This window comes from Eptatretus burgeri, chromosome 18, assembly GCF_056783735.1.
Source record: "Eptatretus burgeri isolate ZD-2024b chromosome 18, Ebu_testis_v1, whole genome shotgun sequence".
NCBI classification, from domain to species: Eukaryota; Metazoa; Chordata; class Myxini; order Myxiniformes; family Myxinidae; genus Eptatretus; species Eptatretus burgeri.
In genome coordinates, this window is record NC_140978.1 from 33,432,844 (window position 1) to 33,455,801 (window position 22,958).

The 22,958-nt window shown below is 45.1% G+C and overlaps 1 protein-coding gene across 2 annotated transcripts in view; it reads left to right on the forward strand.

The window, feature by feature from the left end:
• The window catches only part of IL17RD (interleukin 17 receptor D), an 81,472-nt gene extending 59,019 nt beyond the window's left edge, over nt 1–22,453 (forward strand). Inside the window, exons 6-13 of one of the 2 annotated variants that reach the window (XM_085864382.1) lie at nt 5,123–5,167; nt 8,354–8,535; nt 12,913–12,987; nt 19,011–19,068; nt 19,200–19,310; nt 19,464–19,648; nt 20,044–20,989; nt 21,953–22,453. In XM_085864382.1, the coding sequence (XP_085720508.1) occupies nt 5,123–5,167; nt 8,354–8,535; nt 12,913–12,987; nt 19,011–19,068; nt 19,200–19,310; nt 19,464–19,648; nt 20,044–20,989; nt 21,953–22,044 (1,694 nt within the window). In that variant the 3' untranslated portion in view covers nt 22,045–22,453. The remainder of the gene's footprint in view (nt 1–5,122; nt 5,168–8,353; nt 8,536–12,912; nt 12,988–19,010; nt 19,069–19,199; nt 19,311–19,463; nt 19,649–20,043; nt 20,990–21,952) is intronic. The other variant, XM_085864383.1, reaches the window with a different exon arrangement.
• The last annotated feature ends 505 nt before the right edge of the window (nt 22,454–22,958 follow it).

Genomic DNA, 22,958 nt, shown 5'->3' on the forward strand with positions numbered 1-22,958 from the left:
GAATGATCTACAGGTGATGCTCTATCAAATATATTCCAGTTTTTGTGATATATGGAATACTTTACCTCCTGCTCGGAGGCCCATCGCTGCCTACCAGCTTGTTTGTGTGTTTGTTTGTTCACACAGAACTTTCGTGTTTTTCTCCGCAACCGATTATTCGATTGAGACAAAATTTTCGACATGGGCGTGACTCGTGTAGAATGTTTTAATCATAATTATGGCATCATGGGTCACATGGTTTGGCAGCCATATTGGATTTACCCTAAAACCTATCTTTAAAAAAATCGTCTTCTCCAGAACGGCTGGACAGATCGCGAGGAAACTTCAGACAAATGTTCCCCAATCCTTGGGTGTACAACTTTGTTAAGGAATAATTGATCGGTCACATGGTTTGGCAGCCATATTGGATTGAAGAAAAATATTAAATAATGTTTTCTCCGGAACCTCTTTATTAATTGACAAGAAACTTCAACTTTATGATGCAGTAGCGATGGGGAATACATGTTTTAAATTTCAACTTGATCGACACATGGTCTGGCAGCCAGGATTATTTAATTTTTTGATGTGGGTTCTTTTTTACTTTAATTTATTTAATTTTATTTGTTTTTGAACAAGGCTCACTTGATTGTGCCTGGATGGGTTTGAGGGTAGAGGAGTAGCAGCTGAAATGTGAATCCTATCCAGGTTCCTCCTGATGACTTCATATATTTCCTTTTCACTTGTTTGGGTTCCTACTGATGACTCCAATGCACAACTGTTCCTATTTGGTCGTCCATTTAATTTGAATTTAATTAATTTTAATTCCATTTTAAACACCGCACAAAACAAGTTTTGGCAAGGGTCTGCAATCTTTGTTTGTTCTTTCTAGTTTTATTTGTAACAGTCCACCAGAAGCTGTTTATTTAACAGATGAACAGATTACGGAATTAAACGAAAGTGGTTTTATGGTATTCAGTTCCCTCTGCATCAAAACAAATATAATTTACCATCGTATCATACATTTCATCCTCTTGGCAGCACCAGTGACTGTATTAGCATTATTTATGTACTTTGCTCTACATAGAGCCTCGGTTTTGACGAAGAAGTTTCTTGGTTGGGTTTAGAATCCCGGGCAGGTTGCCTCTCTGGCAGAGGAAGTTTGGGCAGGAATTTGTAATTTGTTGAGGCTGCCAGCGATAGCTCACCTACTCTTCGCAAAGGACACCACGGGATCTTTATCATCCATCAACTAATGCTGACAGATGGGACGCTAAGCTTAATGTACATCCTAAGGATGTCACACACATTGACGAATCACTCTGCCTGTGAAACACCAGAATCGATGACAGTTTATAGCTGGGTCAAGATTAGAACTCAGGCGAGACAGTTCAGGTGCAAGTGTGCGTACCTTTCGGCCATCCTACCAACCTCTGCAGTAAATTGGTGTCTAAAATATTTTGGTATGAATGCTCTTTAGATCACCAGAAGCTTGTGACACAAGTTTATTTTGAAAAATTGCAAGACTAGCAAAATGCCAGCTTCCTTATAAAGCTAGCAAGAGGAATGGTCACCCGCGACATCACCACCCACGAAAGCAATCATCGGATGGGCATTTACATTCTCCTTCAGAGGAGGCCAGATTAATCTATCGGATAACTGCACAGTGCTTTCATTTATGGTGAACAGGTGACATTCTTGAGAGATTAAGCCTTCCTGTCCCTGTTGGTTCTTTGCATAAAAAAAATCTCCATCGATTCGAATTTAGCACAGACATCGGTACAACGGGAATCATTGCAGCACTCTTTAATTTCACTACTTCTTCGGACAGATTATTATCAACCTGAAATTGGCACTGTCAGGATTTCAGAATGAGGGTGTTGTGTAGGCCTGTCCTGGATTAGTGTAAGCGGAAATAATTGGCTTGTACCCTCATCCATTCCAACGTTGATGTCTGTAAAAGTTTTTCTCTCCGAAGACACGAAGCAGAATGTGTAACTTTAATCGTTCTCAGACGTACATTGTTGATGATCGATTCAAGGATGAAAAGCATTTTGATCACCAGCTACCTCCTCATAAGTTCACGGATTGTGTTCGGGGAACTGGAAGAAAGTATTCTTTGCGAGTGTATCCGAAACAGAAATGGAATTCGACATCAGCTTTGTAGCTCAGTCCGGTGTTCGCCGGCAGCATTTTTGGGACTGAGTTCGTTGAGCGGATTCCCCCGCGGTTCAGAGAGAAATGGCAGGAGATGGGAAGCGAATGGCAGGAAACCCGCCGTTTGGGGCCTTGACTTTGCCTCGAGGCAATTCCGCGTTTAAAAATGTTAAGACGAGCAACGTCTCGGGCCTACTTCACCAACGGCATTAAATGTCCGCAAGTGATGTGGGAAAGCAACCCAAGCGTGTGCACACGTCGGTGTCTTCAATTAAATCTCTCTTCGGACACAGTCCTGGATCTGGTCTTCTTTACTTTGTGGCTCGGAAGCTGCAGCTGCACGCGTTTCCAGCACGAGACTTAATAATGCCTGATTGGCCCTAATGGACGCCATGTGGGGATTGAAGGAACTTTGGCTGAGGCTGAGATGTTCTTCTTTTGGGTTTTCTTTTTCTTTTTTTGTCCGCAAGGCCTGCGAGCCATGTGTATTCGCTTATACAAGCAAGATGCGGTTTTACTTTGCTAGGGCATGCTTCCTTGCCATTGATTTGATTCTTGTTGGAAATGTATGTTAACCCTAGCCACTCAACCAGGACAGTTCATTAATCGCTACATTCATGACTTGATAATGTCCAAAATTACGAATGGTATCTCGCATTGTGAGGACAAAGCCCATCCTCTCCAGGAAGAAAAAAAAAATTCTTGAGCCCGAACATGTCACGTTGTGGATCATATCCACAGCGTGATCCAACTCCCCCACTGTGCAGACAACAAACGCTTTTTCATCGTGCATTCGAGTCTCCCAGCACTCCCCACCGAGGAGAGAACAAAGCCGCTCCATTGCCCGCAGGTGTGTGCTTGATCTGGCCGTGCTAATCGTGCCGGGTTCATAAGAAACAACTTTCCTTGGCCTTTGGAAGTCCCACCCCGAATCACCCGCGGCATTCAGGATGCACTGGAGAGAATGTAATCATTTCTGATGGAATATTCGCTTTCTCATTTGAAATGCTCCTTTTCCGTTTTCTTTTGTATCCCTTTGTTGTACATTTTAGAGCCGTGTTCCCGAGAGCTGCATGGGAATGTCTCCCGAGATCCTCCAGCTTGTTTGGCGGGAAGCCATCTGTTGGGGGTTTCCGTCAGATTTTCGATCTTTATCTCAAAATTTAGCAACAAACTCATAATGAAGAAGACGTGTCCTGGAGATTGGGGAGGGTTGGGACAATTAGAGGGAAATCCACACAATCGGTGGGCAGAGAAAGTCGCTTGGCTCTGACTGGCCATCACACTCGAGCTACCGGCGAAACGTTTCGGCGGAACAAAAGGGAAGACAGCGAGTTAGATGCCCGAGAAGCCGATGACAGCGCAGGCGGGACAGTGATTGATGGGCTGCCATTTGTGAATCTGCAGACAAAGACCTGTCTCAGCAAATTGTCTCCAACTGTTCTGGCATTACCCTCCTCGGTGAAAGGTCCTCTTCGTCAACTCTTCTTTGTTTTGCTTTGTTTTACCTTCAGACCAAGTGAAGTGATTGCTGTCAATCATCTCAACTTGCCTACTGCCTGATTGCGCCCCCTACATGAGGCTGAGTCATCCACTGTGAGTTCTGTCGGTCGAGGTATGCTAACTGCCGTGGGAAGCCAGGATAAATGGACGTTTCTGGCGTTAACCCTTCATCGAAGCAAAAAAAAAAAAAGGTTTTTGTTTTGTTTTTGCGACGAAGGGTTAACACCAGAAATTTCAGCTTCTCCTTGCTTCCCGCATAGCAATTAGCACACCTTGACCAACGTTCTGTCGATTCCATCCATAGTTCTACCTGTCAGCCTCGGAAGACCGACATAAGCCTTTTACAAGCAAAACTAGTTTTTCATTCTATTTTGAGTCGACCTTAAGCTTAACCCACTCGACGAGGACCTTTGAAGTTTGCAATGGAACAGGCCAAGGTCTGCAAGCTTTAATGTCGTACCTTTAACTTCAAGATTGTAGACAGGACAACCAGCTTAACACCTCGTGTGCTTCATGACCCACTGATGGGACTCCACAGGTTTCTTTAATCAGATTTGATTCCATCAGCACTATAACCCAACATCAGACACTTTAGGGGTGAGAATGCCATGGATATTGCAATTACAACAATTATGGTGACTACACTGACCGACCAACCACACTTCCTGTTGCAATTGAAATGCCTCCTAGTTTTTTTTCAGCCACAACATTATGTGTCGATTGAGAATTTGTCTTCAGCTGTGAACAGGAAAATGGAAATAATGTCTTAAGTGCTTGTTCTGACACTGTCTCATGACTAGGCCCAAGGATGCCTGTTGAGAGGCTCAAATGGCTGCAATTAGCGCACCGCATCATGGGCTAGCGTCTGCATACCTTGTGAGATTAAGGGGGTTTTGGGTTTTTTTTTTTAAATTCCATCCAGCCCCATTGTGCTTCCAAGCAAAGACACCATTCAGCAGATTTAAAAAGCTCCCCAGGCGACCTTTCCATGTTCCGTTTGCGATTCCGCTCCAGTCCTTCCACACTCCCAATGAGGTGGTTGTGGCTTCAGCTCCATACCTTGTTCGTACACATCATTGTGTACTTGCAGAGAATGCAAACTTACATGGGAATCCTATATTTTTTAATGGGAGAGTTATTACGGTAGTAACCAGCCCAGACACCTGAGTGTGCAGGTAATTCCTGTTTGCTTGTTATGATTGGCCGGCGTCTATAGTTGTTTGTGTACAACTTTGCAATGAACTGTCGGCATATTTATAAACACGACTACCTGAATGCACTTCTCAGAGCGCCTCCATCAGAGCTTGTTTATGGCTGATGAATTTGTTGGGCTGTGCCGATTGGTTGCACCGATGTGTTTGTGTAGGATGTGCGGACTAGGCCTATGGACCAGTATTTTGCCAAACAGCCATGTTGTCATTCGTATTTTCGGTGAGTATGGCATCGAAGAGTGTGCATTTACGTTGTGTACGTTTGTGATCTGCAGCTTGTGAAGAGGTTCTGGGGACAGGGAACGGTGAATGCAAGTACGGTGAGTGTGCGCCGTCTCTACTCACGTAGAATGTGCACAACCTCCAGAAAGTATCAAACTTTTCCTTTTTTTAAAAGTAGTACATTTATGTTTAAACTGCTTGACTTGTTTGAACTGGCTGACGTGCTCTGAGGTGCAGCGCCCTCTGCTGGTACTGCCCCAGATTGGCAGATATACAATTCTTCTTCTTCTTCTTTAATGGCCACAATTATTCCCATGTTCTTGTGCAGTTGGCTGGGGGGAGGGGGAATCTTGGCCCAAGTCTTTCATGAACTGGCTGGCGAGGCCTGACATTCAACTAAGGTTAGGACAGGTAATTGGAATTTGGCCATGGTTCTGGTGATAGCTCGCCTACTGGGCACATTTATTTATTTATTTATTTATTATTTGTCTTTTGATTTGTTGGATTCGCTATATATGCTAGATATCACTTATTGTTGGGTTTTCTGTCTGTCTGTCTGTTGTGTGTGTGTGTGTGTGTGTGTGTGTGTGTGTGTGTGTGTGTGTGTGTGTGTGTGTGTGTGTGTGTGTGTGTGTGTGTGTGCAACGCAAGGCTCCACAGCACAAACCAGCAAACCAATTTCGATGAAACTTTGCCAACAAGTGCGATATGGGGTGGGAATGTGCGCGTTTGAATTTCGTTGCCTAGCAACCACCCGTTGCTGTACAGCGGACGGAAAACCGCGTACAGTATTTTCAATACTTGTCCTTCAGTTTTGAATGTAGAGAAACGAGACTTCGGAATTAAACACTTCGAGATATTTAGAAAATTTCACTCAAGCCGATTTTTGATTGAGGTTTTAGTTTTCAAATGGTAGTCCTTCAAAAATCGGGTGTCTATTTGCCGTCATTTTTTATGAGGGGCTTAGGAAAGTGGGAGGAGCTTAGGGAAAGTGGACGTGGTTGATGAAAAGTGGGAGTGGCGTTGAAAAGTGTGAGTGGCGTAGGAAAGTGGGAGTGGCGTAGGAAAGTGGGAGTGGCATAGGAAAGTGGGTGTGGCGTAGAAAAATGGGCGTGGCGTAGGAAAGTGGGCATGGCTTATGGAAAGTGGGCGTGGCTTATGAAAAATATTGTGTGGCTCAGGAGGTGTGGTCAAACCAGAGCATTGAGAGAAGTTTATCGGGTTTTCCGTGTGTGTGTGTGTGTGTGTGTGTGTGTGTGTGTGTGTGTGTGTGTGTGTGTGCGTGTGTGTGTGTGTGTGTGTGTGCGCGCGCGTGTGTGTGTGTGTGTGTGTGTGTGTGTGTGTGTGTGTGTGTGTGTGTGTGTGTGTGTGTGTGTGTGTGTGTGTGTGTGCGTGTGTGTGTGTCTGCAACGTGAGGCTCCACAGCACAAACCAGCAAACCGATTATTTTTCAAATTATAGTCCTTCAAATATAGTGTGTCTATTTACCGTCATTTTTTTATGAGTGCCAGTTGGCAAAATACACAATAGGAAAAATCTTGCCAGGCAGAGGAACAATTGTATGTGAACCAATACGTGTTGGCAATGAATCTTCGTCGGTGGATCGGTCAGAATGAAAAGCAACGTATCCAGCGCTTCGATCCTAGCGGATCCCTCGTCGCCTACCGGCTTGTTTGCTTGTTTGTTTATTTATTTATCTACTTGTTAGATTTCACCTTAGAACTCTGACACAAGCTGTCCTACAGGTCCTCGACCTAAAGCAATGTATCATGTATTACAAGATGTAAATATTAATGATGCTTCACTTACGAGATCTGACGAGATTTGTGACAGTCAAGCAAAGTTCTTCTTCTTCTTCTTCTTCTTCTTCTTCTTCTTCTTCTTCTTCTTCTTCTTCTTCTTCTTCTTAATTACATGTTTTTCATTATGTTCCTCATGAACCCTAACCCTAACCCTAACAGCTTGGTAAGGGTTCGGGTTAGGGTTAGCTGTTAGGGTTAGGGTTCGGGTCTCATTTTCTCATTTTGATAGAGTGCCGGTTGGAGTGCATCTCTTTTTCACACAACAGTGAATCGCACTCAATCTTGAACTGTGACACCATGTACTGTACATGTGGAATAAAGGATTGCATGATGTTACTTTATGGAACATTGCTGCCACCTATCAACCGATTGTATCACTACAGCCTTGCCCAATAACTCGATGGACAACTTTTTCCTGAGATGGACCTGTATCTTTGGTCTCTGTGAAACTTTATTTGGTCATGCTGGAAAAGTTTTCTAGAGCACCTAAAGATATTCCAGTTATGGCTGATATATGATGTATTGCTGGGTGAGAGGTGGGATTTGGGTGTGTGGAAGGGAGGGGTGTTAAATCGAGAAACTAGACCAGCATTCGGTGGAGCGCATCCCTTTGCCAGGCTGAATAGTTTACGTTTTGTATCCACTGATCGGTCGAATCTGAATCTCGACCTGAACCAAAATCGAATCGGCTTCTTCTTGTCACTTACCCAACTCATCCGCCAAGTTTTGTCCGAATCCGTCGACAATGTTGAGATACCGTGCTGGATATTGTTTTTGGCCCTATAACTCAATGATGAAGAATCACTTCGAAAAAAAAAAAGTCCAGTAGCTGGATCTGAATCATCCAAATCGAATCAATTTGTCATTGTCACTCACTCAACCAGTACTCCAAATTTCATCTGAATTCGTCCACAACTTTTCGAGATATCATGTTCACAGACAGACAGACAAACAGCGGTGAATGCATAATCTCCATCAACCTTCAGTGGTGTAGGCAACAAGCAGGTAAACAATGGAAGGACAGCATTTGGGAAGGAAATGGGGATAATAGTATGAGGGAGTTGTTCCCTTCATGTACAGCCTTTTTGGCTGCTGGTTGCATCATTGGTTAGGGGGACGGCTATGCCACTGATGCAGTGCCCCTATTACCAGTACACTGGTGCTCATTTTGCCGACCTCAAAAGGATTACAGGCTGAGTCAACCCCCTGGTGTTAATTCATCAGCCGACAGGGCTTGAACTCAGGACGCTAGGATCCCAAGCCACCACCTGAACCACTAAGCCAACACCAGGCTGTGAGCGAGTTTGAAGGACAGGAGGCAAAAAGGAAAGTTCAGGAGTTTGAGGGAAGTGCAAATTTATGGAGCATTCAGTTGTGGGAGTAGAAGGTCGAAGATTCCACCATTTTGTGTTGCGACAAATAAAATGTATACAGCCACAACGAATTGAAATAACATGGCTGTTGCTTTTTTTATTGTTATAGATTGGTTCCCGAAGACTGTGAATGTGACACAGTCAGGCTTGGACCTCAATGTGACCTTTGATCTGGCACCACCCAGCTATCAGGTTGACTCTTATGCCGTGTACGTGGGACTGAGGCCTGAGGCATGTGGCCCAATCGGCTTTTGCACCCCAATTTCGGAAAACAAGACTGCAGTGCACATGGTAAGACACAATCTTACACTCCGTTGTGTTAAAGGCTCTTTGTTTTCATTGAATGCTTCTGAATCATCTGCTCGCCCAACTAAAAGTAACTGCAAATTGTCATTTTTTCTGGTACAATTAAACAAAATGGTTACGCACCTTGCTTGACAAACCAAGTGGTCGATGATGAAGGGAACTTCATTATAATCAACCAAATTCTCTTCCTGTTCTTGGAGACTACTCACAGCAGTCTTTGTCAACCATGAACCATAAATAGCAATATCCCCCCCCCCCCCCTTCCGCATATCCTCATCACCCTCCATTGTGGCCCTGGAACCGAAGGCCCATTGGGTCATTGGTATCTCTCATCAAAAAGCTGCGTCTCTCACTCGGCTTCTTGCTCAATGTCTGCAGGTTGGTGGCCTTGCAGTTTTTATTTAACTGGCTCGGTTCTGGTCTTGCTCCTCCTGCCCTCTCACCTCTCTGCCAAGCCTCTGACCCTCCAGGTCATACATGTTCTGCCGGAAACACTTTCCTTGTTATCCTCCAAAATCTCAACTCAGCACTGACCTCCATTCTTTCTTTCGTCACCCATTTCACTGTCTTCCTGAGTCCATTGTCTTGGGTTTTCCCTACAGGAGGTTGTCTGCTGCCCACCGCCACCTCGTGGTCTCTTACATTTATACTACTGGGCTTCACTTCACTTGCTAAGACCCTCTTCCCACCTTTCTCCTTATGTTGTGATGCATTCATTCATTGCTGTCCCACTGCATTCCCTTTAAGGCCCTGTCACACCTTGATGTTTTAGCCAGCGCATGCCGACGTATGAAAAATTTGGCGAATACGCTGGCACACGTCAAATACGTTATGGGTAAGTTTTGTATACGTTAAGAGCACGCTGAAGCACGCTGGCATACGTCGTAGTACGCCGAGCTCGTCGACAAATTTTAAGCATGCTCAAAATTTTCCGACGTGCTCGGCGTATGACTTACACGTTCCGCATACGCTGGCCATAAGTTGTAGGCACGTTATGCGATCGTTGACACATGTCGACACACGTTACTTGTAATTTACTCATAAGTTGAAACACGTCGGTAATGTTTAGCATACCCGAAACTTGTTTCTAACCTATGAGTAATGTGCTTTGAACCTATGTGTAACGTATCTCCAATGCATATTGACGTATGTCGACGTAGTTGCCGTCTTCCAGATGACCACAGAACTTACTGAACGTGTTTCTAAGTTACAGCTACCGTATAATGGCGTATTGGCAGCGTTTAGGGGAATTGGTATATAAAAATGGGCTTCACAGGAGGAACCCATCAGTGTTCCAGACTCCATGTTGAGTAGATGTCCATGTCAGTAGTATCAGTAGTAGTAGTAGTAGGTGAGCGTGTCAGTAGTAGTAGTAGTAGTAGTAGTAGTAGTAAGTCCAGTAGTAGTAGGTGAGCGTGATGGGGAGGGTGTGGGTGATGATGGATCCTCCTTGCGTCCGCGTCCATGGCCACGGCCAGGAGACTTCTTTGCAGCATTTCTCAAAGTTTTTTTTTCGGCATGACGGTGATGTTGACACTTCGGTGTCTCGTGCGGTTATGATTTGAATCGTCGAGCGGCAGCCTTTTAATAGGCTACGCCACGTGATCATCGGCGATACTCTGCCGTGCGCTCTGCATACGTTAGACTATCGTTGGGCATAAGTTGTGAACGCCGACAACACGCTAACCATTCGTTGGTATAAGTTATCTATAAGTTATCGAAACGTTCTGTGTACGTTACTAATACGTTATGCATACGTCCAACTCGTTATGAATATGCCCGACTAAAAAAAACATCAATAGTTCAGTGTACGCCAGCGTTTTACATACATTTTGATCCGTTGCCATACACTGGCTAAAACGTCAGGGTGTGACAGGGCCCTTCCCGCCGTTTAGCCATTTTTTCTGTTGATCCACTTCTCCCATATTTTTTTCCCACTGTTCGAAGAGCCTCGATACCTGTAAAATAATAATCAATAAACTATGTCTTTGTTGCATTATAATCTGGATTTGATTCATTGTACCATTGAGAGCCAGAGCATTGTCGATGTCAAACAGAAGTTATCATCTGGGGAGGGTCTGAACCCTTACTATAATTCACGGACTGGTGTTTGTGTGTTTGTTTGTTTTTTATCGTCTTTTATACGTGTATACAGGTGTTTTTTTTAATCTTTGCCGGTGGTCTTGGGGGATGGGAGGAGGAGGAGGATGCAAATTCTCCATGTAAATGTGTATTGTGTAGCACCACTCCAGGTGCAGGAGGGTATTACAAGTCCCTCCCCTTTACGGTGCAGTATTCCTGTTTTTTCGTGCAGTGAGGGATTTTAAATTACATGTTTGAGTAAGGATACTGACATGACCCCCCCGGCCACTTCCGGAGGGAGTGGGGGCTTCGAGTGAGCAAATAAGTGAACCCTGTGCTTGACTCCTGAGGAATAAACGTAGCACTTGTGAAATTCCAAAGAAATACACTTTGGAAACAAAAGGCTTCCCTTTATCCATATTAATATATGTACACATTGCAGACAGAACATCCATTCTCTCGAATTCAATGGTACCTGCTGTCACTACACCTGATGGAACCCAAGGTCAGGTTGAGTTCCAAACTGACGGAGACTTGGACCCAGACATCTCAGATGTGAAAGCCATAGCCGACCTATCCTCCGTCCCGATGGGAACCTGTTGTTTGATTTCTTGGCATTTCTATGCAGTTTGCTGCAATGCTCACTGCTTATCTCAAAAGGAAAATCTTTTCTGAATTTACACATTCTTGAAGCCACATTTATACACGCACAAGCTCCTGTTCCTTGTAAACGAAAAGGGTTTGTGCAAAAACTGCACTTCTTTTGACCCTGCTGCAACATTGTGGGAAATCTTACGTTCCCTCGTAGCCATGATGAATATTGATGTCAGCAGCAGTCCAAAGAGCAAATGAGGAACCAGGTCGGAGGAAAAATTGTTTCGAGTCTCAGTATCCGGTATTCTTGCGTGTGCCCCAATGGGTGCAAGGCGGAAAGCTTCATCAATGTCTGTTCTTCTTTTTGCTATGTTTTCTTTATTTCCCCTTTGTGCATCTTGAGAAAAGACAAAAATGGTCTTGTACTTCATTATTTCCATCCAAAATGTAAAGTTCTTCCCATTTGCTTAAATGAAGATTTTTCTTAATCTCTCTCTCTCTCTCTCTCTCTCTCTCTCTCTCTCTCTCTCTCTCTCTCTCTCTCTCTCTCTCTCTCTCTCTCTCTCTCTCTCTCTCTCTGTCTCTGTCTCTGTCTCTGTCTCTGTCTCTGTCTCTGTCTCTGTCTCTGTCTCTGTCTCTGTCTCTGTCTCTCTGTCTCTCTCTCTGGTCAAGTCACTCTCTCACTGCAATCATCGATTCATTGTTCCCAATCATCGAAGACTTGGTTTTCACTCCCCCTCATGTGCCTCTACATTTTGCACGAGAATTTGTGATTAGCTGTTCATCCGTGACTGATGGCAACTGTTGAGTCCAAAGCACAAGCCAATGTTGGAAATGTCTTATTCTACTCTGTCAAAGAATGGTTTTGGGTTCGCAAAGTTAATTATCCCTTTGATTTTTTTCAAAAAAAAAAAAAAACAGGGGGATATTGTAATTGGCTTCAGCTCTCTGTCTGTATGGCTGTCTGTCTATGTGTCCATCAGTCACACTATCTCCGAAACAGTTGTGCATAAATTCACCAAATTTGGTAGTGATGATCACCACATGGTATGAAGGTACAAGAGCAGTTTCAGTTTTGGTCCCGCCCTCTCGGGCGGGGTTAAAAGGTCAAGTACCAAAAAATTTTGAAACATCTTAAAATGAAACTTTGTACAGTATGTACAATCAACTTTGGGGACGCATGAAATATTAAACTATTTTTTGGATTTGATCCCTGGTCCATGACAATGGGGTGGGGACTTCAGGTCACAGGGGTCAAAATGGAAAAAATACATTTCAACTCAAAATTTGACATTGGACCCATTCCTGGTGGAACTTTTTGCCACCTTTCAACCTTGCTTTAGGTGGGAAGCGTGGGAATTTGTGATGGCGTGCCATCGACTTCGCTCTCACTTAATATTTTACCGTTGTCTTACTCAAAAAATCCCCACATAATCCACCCACAGTCGGCTTCTCTTGGAAGTATGTGCCTTTCTTATCACTTCCTGTTTCTCTTCCACGTTTGACTTGAGAAGACGTGAACATTGATAGCATTGACAAGTTGCACTTGTGGGCGATGACCCTCATCATTAAACATTCAGTAAAATGTGATTATTTCAGCCTTTTAAACAAATCTGATTGACCCTACATTTGTTTACATTGATTCACTGTGTATCCTTTTCTTTTCTTCTTTTTTTTTCTTTCAAGCAATCGAATAATAACTTAACACATGGCTGGATCAACCTGCACGGTATGCAACCCGGTGCCACCTACGTCATCGATGTAAGTTCAACTTGATGCTCACTGCTCGTGCAATCGCATTCCGATTTGTGCATACAAAACAATGCAAATCCACGCCTGATTGCTTACGATGTCGAATGGCTTGTCTGCATAAGACCTGCACCCTCCTACCATAATCCGTGGGACAGGCCTTTCTAGTTTGAAGAATTTCCCACGCGCCTATCTGACTTGCATAATTGTGATATCATGAACAGTCATGGTGGAAATAGCCACTGAACAGGCTCGTTGCTCAATTTCATGACATTGTGTCTTTGTGGAAGGAAGCGATGGAGTTTTAATTGAGGACTGATAATATTGATTGCCAAAGAGCGTGCACCTCCAATGGGAAAATTTTTTTTATCTCTCTTCGCCATTTCCAAATCAACCATCGGGAAGGTCGGCGTGAAGTGAAAAATTGCAGATAACACCAAGCATGATTAGGTCTGACAAACCATCTGCAATCACTCAAGAGGTTTGGAAACCCTGCGGTGGATTGGAATGTGGAACAAATTTGTCATTTTCATCACATTAAACCTCCATGTTGCGATGGAAGGGTTTAGGGAGTCACTGTATTTCCAGGCAAGAACCAGTGCAGTTTTTTTGAGTTTATGGAAGACCAAGCAGTTGCACACATGACATCACATTGTGTGATGCAACGATAGGTGTCCTGTGTTCTCAAAATGTATTAATGGCAACCTACTGTGTGGGATATGGTATTACACTGTACACAGCGACAGTTCCGTGAGGTCCTTTAATGAACGTAACCAGTATCACCAGCCCAGAAATTACTCACATTACACCAAAGCTACGACTGTGTCATGGAGTCCACTGGTTTGTGCCTCAAATAAAGAGAGTGGGTGCGGCATGAGAACCAGTATGAAGAACAGGGAACTTCAGCACAAAGTGGAATGAATTCCATGAACAATGCTAATTTTGCTTTACTTGCAAAAGCACACGAACACACAGGGACTTCTGCACAGAGTGAACATTTCTGACACGAGGGGAAACTGGTTGAGAGCATCATGGAGTGTACGGAGGTATGCTAACGGTATAACTCCAGTACCCCACCATGATGTCCGAAGATGAAAATATAAAGGTGACTGTGGTCACAACAGCAGCATCAAAGGTCCTTTTTGCTGCCATCATCACATTTAAAGATCACATCTCCCACCTGCATGCCAATTGGGAGTAGCTGTGGTTCCATCGTTTCACACTTTTTCAATATCGTCCAACTTTCCTGGCTTAGATTGGGTCCAGGAACAGGGAAAAGGCAGAGTAGATGAGGATTTTTTTTTAGACATTGTCCAGGATTACTTTTTAGCCCAGTTTGTTCAAAAGCCCATAAGTGGGGATGTGTTGTGTTGGACCTCTTTTTATATAATGATCCTAATATGGTGGAAGATGTGCAGGTAGGAGAGCATGTGCGGACAAGCCATCACAAGGTAGTAAGCGTATCTCTATTATTGAGATGTGAAGTTCAGGGTAGTGGTGTGAGGTTGTTAGATGTTAGGACAAACACTGAGGGTATGAGAAGTGATTTGTGAGCTTTAGATCGGGTAAAGTTAATGAGTGGGTGATCTGCATCGGAGAAATGGGCAACATTCAAGGAGCAAATGTAGAGGGTTCAGAGTAGGTGTAAAGATAGAGGCAGAATGAGACCATGGTGATTGACAGAGAGGTACGAAGTGTAATTATGGAAAGCAGAAGGTATTCGTGAAGTACCAAACAAAATGACTGGAATCTGACTCGCATATGAGGAAGCAGAGACCAGTTAGGAAAATAACTCAGCAGGCCAAAAGGGAAGATGAAAAAGACAAAACCAAAAATATGAAACATAACAGGTCCGGTCAGGTCAGGTCAGGTATGGGGGCATGCAGCGGAGCAGCGCATCGCTGCTTCCACTTTCTGCCGGAACTCCAGGGGCCTCTGTCTGGCCATCCCCGAGGCAGATGCCTGGTCCATCCTCATCTCCTTGAGATGCTGATCAACCTGCTGCAACCACGATGCACGTGGTTGGCCCATTGGCCTCGACTCACGAGGCTCCCTCACTGAGAGAATATGGTGAGCAGGATCAGCATCAGAAAAATCATCAGCTGCAGCTGATGCTCACGGATGATGCAGGTAACAAATCTCATTTGAGTCTCTCTTGGCATCCACTCCTGAGACACAAAGTCTGACCAGCGAAAGCCAAGAATTTTCCGAAGAGATCTGGCACCGAAGGATTGAAAATCACCATCTCAGATCCCTGGTCAGAGTCCAAGTCTCACATCTGTAGAGCAAGAATGGAAGCACCGAGGACCTGAAGACTCGGGCTTTTGTCCTCCTGCACAGGCCACACCCCATGATCCAATGAATCCATGACTCCCCAGCCTCGACCCAGACATCTACTGATCTCTGGCCATCAGCCAGCAGAGACATGGATATCACTGCCAAGGTAAGTGAATGCTCCACGACCTCAACATCCTCACCACAACCAGGTACAGACAAGATAGCAGCATCCATGATGTCATTGAAAGCCTGGATCTTAGTTTTGACCCAGGAAACCCATAATCCCAGTGGCTCCGACTCCTCATTCAGCACCTCGAGGGCCCCCAAAAGGATATCCAGAGTCTCCGCAAAGATGACTGCATCATCTGTGAAATCAAGGTGAGAGATCTTGATATTCCCAAACGATGCACCGCAGCTTGATCTCTCAGTTATTTCCCCCAGAAAACAGTCCATACAAGCGCTGAAAAGTGTGGGGGGGGGGCAGTATACACCCCTGAAGAACTGCAGCATCAAATGGAGATAAGTCAGAGATGGTATCACCATATCTCACAGCACTCTCAGTACCAGAGTAAAGTTCAGACATCAGATTGATCAGTTTTAGTGGCACCCAACAAAGACTGCACTAGAGCAAGAATCCTCCAAAGGGCATCCCGATTCAGTGAATGAAATGTTTTGCAGAGGTCACCATAGGCTGCGAGCAGCCCCTGCCAAAACTTTCATCTGCATTCGGTGGGGATCCGAAGACCAAGGATACAGTGAATCATTGACCTCTTTGATGTAAAGCCTGACTGCTCTGGACGCTGGTGCTCAAGCAGATGGTGGCGAACCCTATCAAGAATTATCCGAGCAAAGACCTTGCCCGGCATTGAGAGCAACATCACCCCTCAGTAGTTGTTGCAGTCCTGGCAATCACCCTTCCCTTTCCAGAGAAGGACAACAAGGCCCCTCTTCCAGTCAGTTGGGATGATGCCTGTGTTCCAGGCAGAGCACAGAACTGTATGCAACGACACGAGTACAGCATTTCCACCAGCCTTGAGAAGTTCAGCGTGGATGCCACAGATCCCAGGAGCTTTACCGCATTTCAACCAGTTCACCGCAGCCTGTGTTTCCACAAATGAAGGTGGTCAAAATTGATTGGAGGGTCAGCAATTAGAATAGTAACACTGCCTCACATCCAACTCAACAGCTGGTGTATCAGCCTGGCACAACCGCTCAAAATAACCGGCCCAGCGGGCCTTCATTTGGGACTCCTCTGTCAAGAGCCCACCACCCTCTGTTCTAACTGCAGTACACCGAGGGACGGGCTTGGAGGTACACAATGCATGAATTCCTCTGTAAGGGGACGAGAATCACTTGACCACAGGTGATGCTCGACCCCCTCACAGATTCCTCGCACATAGGCCTCCTTGTCCACCCTCAGTGCACGTAGTTTTATGCCTCAACTCCCTGAACAGCTCAGCTCTGCCATTATGCCGGGCCCTGTGATTCTGGTCAATGGTATCCAGTATCCCTTGAGAGAAAAAATTCTTCTTTGCCCTGCGGTGAATTCCAAGACATCCACCGGCAACATCAAGGATGGTAGTCTTAAAGGCACTCCACAACTCTTCAGGACCCCCCAAAGCACCCAGACCCCAGACCCCCAAATCCACACTCAGTCTGTTCACAAACACTTCAGCTACCCTCTCATCCTTAAGTTTGCCAACATCCAGCCTCGGCTGCGATGGTACCATTTTCCCGGATTTCAGCTGCAACCTCAGAGTCGCTCCCACAAGCCTTTGGTCGGTATTGAGTAACTGAGCACTCCGGTAGACCCTGCAGTTCTGGATTATCCTCCAGCGACCATCAACAAGCACATGGTCAATCTCCTTTGCCACACCGCCAGCGATGGAATACCATGTCCAGTGATGAGCCTCTGGGTGCTGAAAACATGAACCAGCCACCCTAAGTCCATGACCGCTTGCAAAGTCAAGGAACTTAGTGCCATTCTGGTTCACAGTTCCAGACCCTTGGGGATCAACACATGTGTCATAACCATCCCTATCAGTTCTAGTCAATGCATTGAAATCCCCCAAGATGAGAAGAGTATCTTGCCTGGGGCACTGATCAACCACAGACTCGAGCGTGGCATGCAATGCGTCCTTCACGGCGAGATCGCACTCCTCAGTCGGAGCACACACAGAGATCAGAGAAATGACACCCAAGTAATGAAAAATCCTTGGTCTCATTATACACTCGTTGACCGGTGTTGCCTCAATTATCATGGAAGTCAGCTTATTGGACAAAGTTACAGCAACTCCTTGGGCATGGAAACCATCAGAGTGACCACATCAATGGTAGGTGTCACCACCCACCATGATCTTGCCACGATATGGTCTCTGAACCTCAGAGAGTGCTGCAATACCGATGTTCAAGAGCTTGAGCTCAGATGATAACAGAGACAGGTGATCATCCTTTCTTAGGGATAGAACATTCCAGGCACCCACCCGAAGGGGACTGCCTCAGGTTAACCGAAGGAGACCGCCGTCTGGTGGACGACACCTCAGCACCACCCTGACACACACTACCACAATCGGACCCGGAAAGGTTACTCCGTGTTGTTCCTCCTATCATCAACGATTGGAGGTCCCGAGGGCTTTGCCCCAATCCCATCATTCATTGAGCTGCCCCGCAAAAGAGCAGCTGCACAGGAGGTACTCTCACGGAGTGGGTTTTCAGTTTTCTTTGTGTTTTTAATGTGCTTTACGGTGGCCGGAGTGCAAATCCTGCCACCAACCTCCTAAACATAGTAATCCAACTGCAGGAGGACACCCACAGACACAGTTGGGCACTAGAAATGGATGGCCGTTGGCTCACAAGGAGCTCCTCCACCCTTTGTACAGTGGATGTAGTGGATCTTCACTTTCAGAAAGCATTTGATAAGGTACCACATCGAAGGTTGTTAGCTCAGGTGAGGGCTTGTGGAGTGGCTGGTCAGGTAGCTAACTGGATTGGAAACTGAATTAGTGACAGGAAGTAGAGAGTGGCCGTGAGTGGGAGGATGTCTGGCTGGGAAGATGTAAGTCGTGGGGTACCTAAGGGAACAGTACTCAGACCATTATTAGTCATAATTTACATCAACGATTTGGATAGTGGGGTTAAGAGTCAACTTTCTAAATTTGCAGATGACAGAAAACTTCGAAGTCATGTAGATATAAGATAGCAGAGAGGGAGGTGATCAGATTCAGGAAAGTCTGGATACTTCAATAGATTGGGCAAAAGACTGGCAGATCCAGTTTAACATATATGAATGTTTCATGCTGGGGTTTGGTAAGAATAATGAATATGGATTCGAGATTACATAATACAAGGAGCAGTCTTGCAGCATGGGGCCACATCTTGAGGGTAAAGAAGATGAGAGTTCGGACACTTTTAAGGTGTGGTTCTTTCAGTCGGAGATTGCATGGTTGATGCATGGAAGTGGATAAGTTTCAACGGGATATACTGTAGACATGTTACTGGATGCATTGAAGATAAAAGGGTATATTGGCTCGTGTGCAAGGTAGGTAGCTTGTATGTTGATGGGTGACAATACCGGGGTGGTGCAGCACAGGCATGGTGGCCCGAATGGCCTCCTTCTGCACCAAAGTTCCTTGTGTGTAACTTTCCTTTCCCACATAAGCAATAGTTGGCTTAATAAAAACTTGAGAGGACTTTGTGAGCACTTCATGCACGTTTGTGTTGATTTAATTCCCTGATTCTGTCTGTTCTCTATCTTGCAGGTGAGCCTGAACAATGTGGATGCCCAGAGAAAAAGAATAATCTTCACAGTGGCACCATGTAAGTGTGCATCTCGCTTTGAACTTGATTTCACACTGTGTGTGTTGACCCGACTGAAAATAGAGGCCATAAGATCATTTTAAACTGAAACAGACATGCAGGTAATTCTCCCACCTCTTACCTCTCAACAGTTCTGTCCCAATGGAGCGGTCCCTTGCGAGCAATTTCCATCACGGTACCGATCGTTGCTGCAGCAGCTGTAGCTACTATCGTGACTCTTATGTGCCGGACTGGACAACCAGGTGTGTCTGCACATTCCGTAAAACAGTCTGCAGCTGAGTGTCACCGCCACTGCTACCTTCTATACAAGAAGGAGTGGAGTGGGTGGTTATGGAAGTGGTTGGTGGAGAAACTCTGTAACTAACCGTGGTGCTGTTTGCCTCATTCTGGCCTAGTGGAAGGCGGTTACCTGGAGTTTACAGATGAAGAGGCTTCTGAAGGATGTTCACAGCTTGCGGGTGCACCACCGACCCGCCTAAGACCCAAAGTTTTTGTGTGCTACTCGGGCCGCGATGGCCCAAAACACACGAATGCTGTTCTCTGCTTTGCCCGATTCCTGCAGGATGCCGGTGGTTGTAAGGTTTGTGGTCTCGAGAAGTTGTAGTTCACGTGCTCGGGCCTTATGCATTATGGAAGTCAATTCCACCGCCCAAATATTTTAGATGCTGTCAAAGTTTTCTCGATTCCTTCTTTGATTTAACAACTATTATCAACTGTCCCGAGCTCATTATTATGTTAAAAAGACATGTCAGGTGACTAGTCACATGATTTGATTTGTAAATATGTTTGGTGTAGGCAACTTAGCAAAGTGAATGCAACACAGCCTTTTCATTTGTTTGTTTGTCGTGGAACACATGAAAAATCCAGCAGCGTCACTAATTTCATCTTCATCGTGTCAGTGTACATGGTGTGTGTTAATTTTATATCTGCCTACTGAACAATAAATACCTCACTTTGCTGCTCTTGTCCTTTCAGGTGAGTATTGACTTATGGGAGCAACTTATGATTAGCACTGAGGGGCGTGCGGGATGGTTGAGACGGTTGCTCGACGAAGCAGACTCTGTCATCGTTATTTGTTCAGAGGCCATGAAAGTTTATCTGGATCGCCGGCGAAGGCATGAAGCGGCCGGGGCGACGGCATCTCTCCCATCACGTAGTCGCTCACGCTGTGGCCTTGGAGAGCTTTTCCTCATTGCCGTTCCGCTTGTGGCCGAGAAGCTTGAGAAAACTGGTAACCATGTTGTCACATCTCGCTTTGACTACACAACTCAAGATGCGGTGCCTTTAGAAATCCATGCAGCACCACATTTCAGCCTTATCGGAGACCTGCCACCTCTTTTGACTCACCTTAAAGCTCCAGGCAACAGCGGTACAGCCCGATGGTCTGAACGAGAAATGGCTGAGGCCTTAGTCTCACCGTCAGGACTTGCTTTGAGTTCTGCTATATCAGATACACGGAACTACATCCAGCAGAACCCCGATTGGCTGAGGCGGCAGTGCGGGCGTCGCGGAGCAAGACGTGGAGCCGCGGCTGCTGCAGATGACTGGTTCGGGCGGAAACGGACTCAGGATATCAGACCACGCACGACGTCTAGTGGTAGCATGTTCGTTGTTCCAGTGGTGCGGCACATGTTCGGTGACGTAGCGGGTGCAGTGCCTGGTATTGATGATGAGAACAGCGATGAGGGAACAAGAAATGTTTCCAAAGAAGAAGTGTCAGCCTCACAGCCATTGCTTTGGCCCCATCTGGAAATAGCTTCATCCTTCCCTCAAGCCCTTCTTCGAGACTCCGGGATTTACGATGCAGGCTCCCAATCGACCGAATACCAAGTCACCAACTCACCCGAGCTATGCCGCCTGTCGACAGAATGCAATGAGACGGATTCAACCACCGGCAGCATCTCCTCTTCTTCCGGTCTCGGTATGTCTGAGATCTCTCATATAGTTTGGTGTTTTGCTCTTGGCGATGGCTTGCTCACACATACGATGTGTATTACTTGATAGATCCACTTGCCCTGTGATTATTATAATGAAGCAGGCAGTGTACTCTACACACTTTCACTCTCATCGGTGCTAAAAGCTGAAAGATGCGTTGCTGTGATTTAATGTGGAACTTGGAGCTATTTTTGCAATGATTATTCCAGGAGTGTGACATGTGCCAAGTGGAAGGTTTCGCACCTTTTCACCTGAAAATTGGCTGATTGCTGAATTTACTGATTTTCAGAGATGGATCATTGAGGTTTTTTTTATCACACCCCCCTCCCTCTCCCTCTCAATTTCACCTTTGCTGATGCCATGTTGATAGCAATTAGGGCCTTGTGTTGGGAGGGGTAGAGAAGCCGAGGTGGATGTGAATATGCATTTTAAGAATTTTTTAATCAAAATTGTTACATTTTGTTTCAATTCTCTTTGTCTCCATGCACATTTAAATTCCTTAATCATTCCACCTTTCTCATTCTGCGATGCTATGATGCTCATTCTATGTTTGGTATGATGCTACGGATGAATACATTTGATGGTTCTGGATTCAATCGCATCGATGGATGTCACGCCGCCTGCGGTCTCAGTACAAACAGAGGAAATGGTTCACTCAACACGAAAACTTGACTTGTTAAATTCTCAGGAGTTCATTGAGCAAATGACTTTTAGACATACCGAACATTGCTAACTCGCCTGTTAGTTTAGGCTGTGATGATGTCGTCGCTATCGGCAAATGCAATGTCTGGACAGGGTCTGGATTTGCGTCGGATAACTTTCCCAATATTTTATTCATGCAAAGTAATAAGACTTTTGGAAGATTAGGCCGCGATTCCCTTTGAAGCTCTTTCGTATTGGATGTTCCGCACGTCAAGCTCTGATTTATTTACGTCTCTGTTGTCCACAGGTGAGGAAGACGTCGTCGTTCCAGAGGTCATGAAAGTACAGACAACAGATATCGTTTCACATCTAACGCACAGCCACGTTCTGCACGTCTGAAGAATGAACCTATCTCCGACGACATACCTTGACATGATGAACATTTCATTTGTACACCAAAGCTGCCATAAGATTCACCTTTTCTTACGTTTATATTTATCTTCTGCTCCACATTCCCGCTCGTCTGTTTGCGAGGCTTTTTGCTAATCTCGATCCCCAGAGATGCTTCACATTGAACGTACGATGCAAACTGTTAATTTCTTCACCTTTATTTTACATCAGAGACTTTGCTATTGATAAAATTATTTTTTACTTTTAATTATACGTCGAATAGCTCATGTGCTCTTTCGAGCTAAACCAGCTTCACTTTTAGCTTTTCATGTACCTTTGAACTGTTTGAAACAGGAATTATTTGAGATAGAGTTTTTGTATTTGACTTTTGCTTTAATAAACTTTTTCATGTACTTCTCGTTAAAGGGTTATTTTTGTCGTGCGTTTGTTCGAGAATTGGGGTTTTGGGAGTGTGGCACAGACTTGGTGAGTGAAAATGGTCATCTTTGTGGCCTGTGCACCTGTTTTCCCCAATTTTTGTAATTAATTAACTTCAGTCTTCACCACTGAAGGTGGATGGAGGTAATGTTTTCACCCCTGTCTGTTTGTCTTCTCGTCCGTGAGCACGGTATCTCAAAAAGTTCCTGACGGATTCGGATGAAACTTGGTGGACAGGGTGGATATGTGACAAGGAAGAATCGATTCGATTTTGGTGAAGATCCAGACCCAGATATGAGCATTTTAAAGTGATTCTTCACCATTGAGAGATCGGGCCAAAAACAATATCCATATACTGTATCGGCATGGATCCATGGTTTCAGGTTAGGAGGCGGCCAAATATTTACATTGCACTGAAAAAATATAATTTGGCTGAGCAGAGCGAGGGGAACATTTTTTTGTGGGACTATTCCCACAATTTATTT